The sequence below is a fragment of the Engraulis encrasicolus genome, chromosome 12, assembly GCF_034702125.1.
Source record: "Engraulis encrasicolus isolate BLACKSEA-1 chromosome 12, IST_EnEncr_1.0, whole genome shotgun sequence".
Lineage (NCBI taxonomy): Eukaryota > Metazoa > Chordata > Actinopteri > Clupeiformes > Engraulidae > Engraulis > Engraulis encrasicolus.
This window is the reverse complement of record NC_085868.1, coordinates 18,933,362-18,935,861: the sequence shown is the minus strand read 5'-3', so window position 1 is coordinate 18,935,861 and position 2,500 is coordinate 18,933,362. Positions and strand designations below refer to the sequence as shown.

Sequence of the window (2,500 nt, the reverse complement as noted above, 5' to 3'; positions counted from 1 at the left end):
TTGTGTTTTCCCCAGCCAGACCACCATGTTTTTAGTATAAAAGTGTTTCGAGAACGATGAACGTAATGTTCAGCCTTTTAACCCCTTAAGACACGGCTTTATAAATTTGTTGTTACCAGTATAGTAATGACCAACTCGTGGTGCATCACTAAAGGGCCTGTGTTGTGTCATAGTATTGTAGGACTATGGTAGTTACATTTCAATGACTATTACAGCGTGCCACTGGAGGTACGGCGCGCATTAAGGGGTTAAACTGCCACGGGAATCAAAGCTACAAACTTTGCAGCTGAAAGGATTTTTATTTTCCTTTGTATCAGTGCACTTCAGGTGGAACCCAGAACATATACTGTATACTAAAAACACTTTAGTACCAAAAACATGGTGGTCTGGCGGAGAAAATACAAAGGACTCGTGACAGCCGCTTCAACTTCACCAACCTTCGACCGCAATGTCAAACGAGGAGGTAGTCTACTGTTTCAACACAATATGCTACTTTCTTAGCTGGCCCCTGCTCTGAGGGTGAAAATGTGTAAAATGTAGAATAAATATTGTTGTGTGTACCATATACTGGAGTGGAGTGGTATGGTGTGGTGTGGTGTGTGTCTAACACTAGTGTGACTGCTGCTTGCGAAAATGGAGACCGATGGAGTTCGCCTGCTCAGAAAGACCGAAGCTGACTTTTTAATACACCTATGTCAGACAAACAGTGGCACACACACGCACACAGAGGAATCCAAACCTTACAAGATTCATCGGGACAACAACAAACCAACACACACACAAGCAAACACACACACAAGCAAACACACACACAAGCAAACACACACACACACACACACACACACACACACACACACACACACACACACACACACACACACACACACACACACACACACACACACACACACACACACACACACACACACAAGCGCATGTGGACACACACACACACACACAGACGCACAAAAACACACACACACAAACCTCCTTAGTTGTTGTAACACACACACACAACCATCACCCCCCCCCCACACACACACACACAAACACACACACACTCACAAACTTTTAAGAAGGATGCAAACCTCGTCTGAGCCGTCTGCACAGTCATCATGGCCGTCACACCTCAGCGTTGCCGATACACACCCTCCACTGGAGCAGACATACTCGTTTAGGGAGCAGGACGGAGTTGCTGAAAACAGAGAGCGACAGAGAGAGAGGGGGGGGGGAGAAAGAGAGAGAGAGAGCGATAGAGAGAGAGACAGAGAGAGGGAGAGAGAGAGAAAGAGAGAGAAAGCGATAGAGAGAGAGAGACAGATAGACAGACAGAAAAACAGAGAGCGAGAGAGAAAGAGAGCGTGCGAGAGAGAGAGAGAGAGAGAGAGAGAGAGAGAGAGAGAGAGAGAGAGAGAGATAGAGAGAGAATTAATGCATTCCTTCCACTGAAAACTCATAATTTACACTTCAAGCTTCAAAGAACTGAGAAACAAGTGTTAAATGACAAAATGGTGTTCCGCTCACCGTCAACCTGCCAACACATTTATTGAGAATTGCGTCTGCGAACTCCACAAGAACACAGAGATCTGTGTGTGCTACCTGTGTGTGTGTGTGTGTGTGTGTGTGTGTGTGTGTGTGTGTGTGTGTGTGTGTGTGTGTGTGTGTGTGTGTGTGTGTGTGTGTGTGTGTGTGTGTGTGTGTGTGTGTGTGTGTGTGTGTGTCTGTGTGTGCGTGTGTGTGTGTGCGTGTGTGTGTGCACTATCTGTGTGCGTGTGTGTGTGTGTGTGTATGCTCGTCTGTGCCTGTTTTTCGTGTTACTAAGCTGAAGCTTAGCAAAACTTAAATAAAGTTAAATCCCCCTACCGCCTAGCCTGTTCTTGTGGATATCACACAATTACTATTTTCAGGCCAACCATAACGGTGCCGGTGTCCGTTCCCGCGTCAGTTAAGTTCAGAGCTAAACTTTTCACTAAACTCAACTTTTCCGCATGTGACTGTGTGTTACCCGGATGAACCTGCTGACGTCCACGTTGTCGTAGAGTGATTTGTAGAGAGAAACCAAGTATTTTTCCTGAGCTTGAACGCTCAGATTTGCGGTGTGAACATGCAGGGCAGTTCAAGATTCGGTGCGGGAACGGACAATGGCACAGTTCTCAGTCGGCCTGAACGCGCCTAATCTGAAACCTCCACAGAGAGAAGCCCAATCTGCTGCAGATCAATATTTCAGTCTTTACTTATCCCTTCTAAGGTGTTTGTGTTTTTGTTACATACTGTAGAAGGTGTTCGGGTAATTTAGATAATTCAATTTTATTATAATTTAATAACATAATTTAAAAAGGAAAAAAAATCATAGCTAATTATTGTCGTTATGTGCCCTTCATTATGCTTGTGAATATCTGTGTCATGTTTTTGAGAGTGAGAGATACAGAGAGAGAAAGATAAGGAGACAGTGAGGAAAGTGAGTAAACTCAATCCAAGCTCTCGCATTGAGCCACCAGTG

At 44.9% G+C, this 2,500-nt stretch overlaps 1 protein-coding gene across 1 annotated transcript in view; it reads right to left on the bottom strand.

The window, feature by feature from the left end:
* Positions 1-2,500, bottom strand: part of LOC134459383 (low-density lipoprotein receptor-related protein 1B-like) — a 628,069-nt gene that overhangs the window by 139,005 nt on the left and 486,564 nt on the right. Inside the window, exon 70 of the mRNA XM_063211727.1 lies at positions 1,089-1,195. Within this exon, the coding sequence (XP_063067797.1) occupies positions 1,089-1,195 (107 nt within the window). The remainder of the gene's footprint in view (positions 1-1,088; positions 1,196-2,500) is intronic.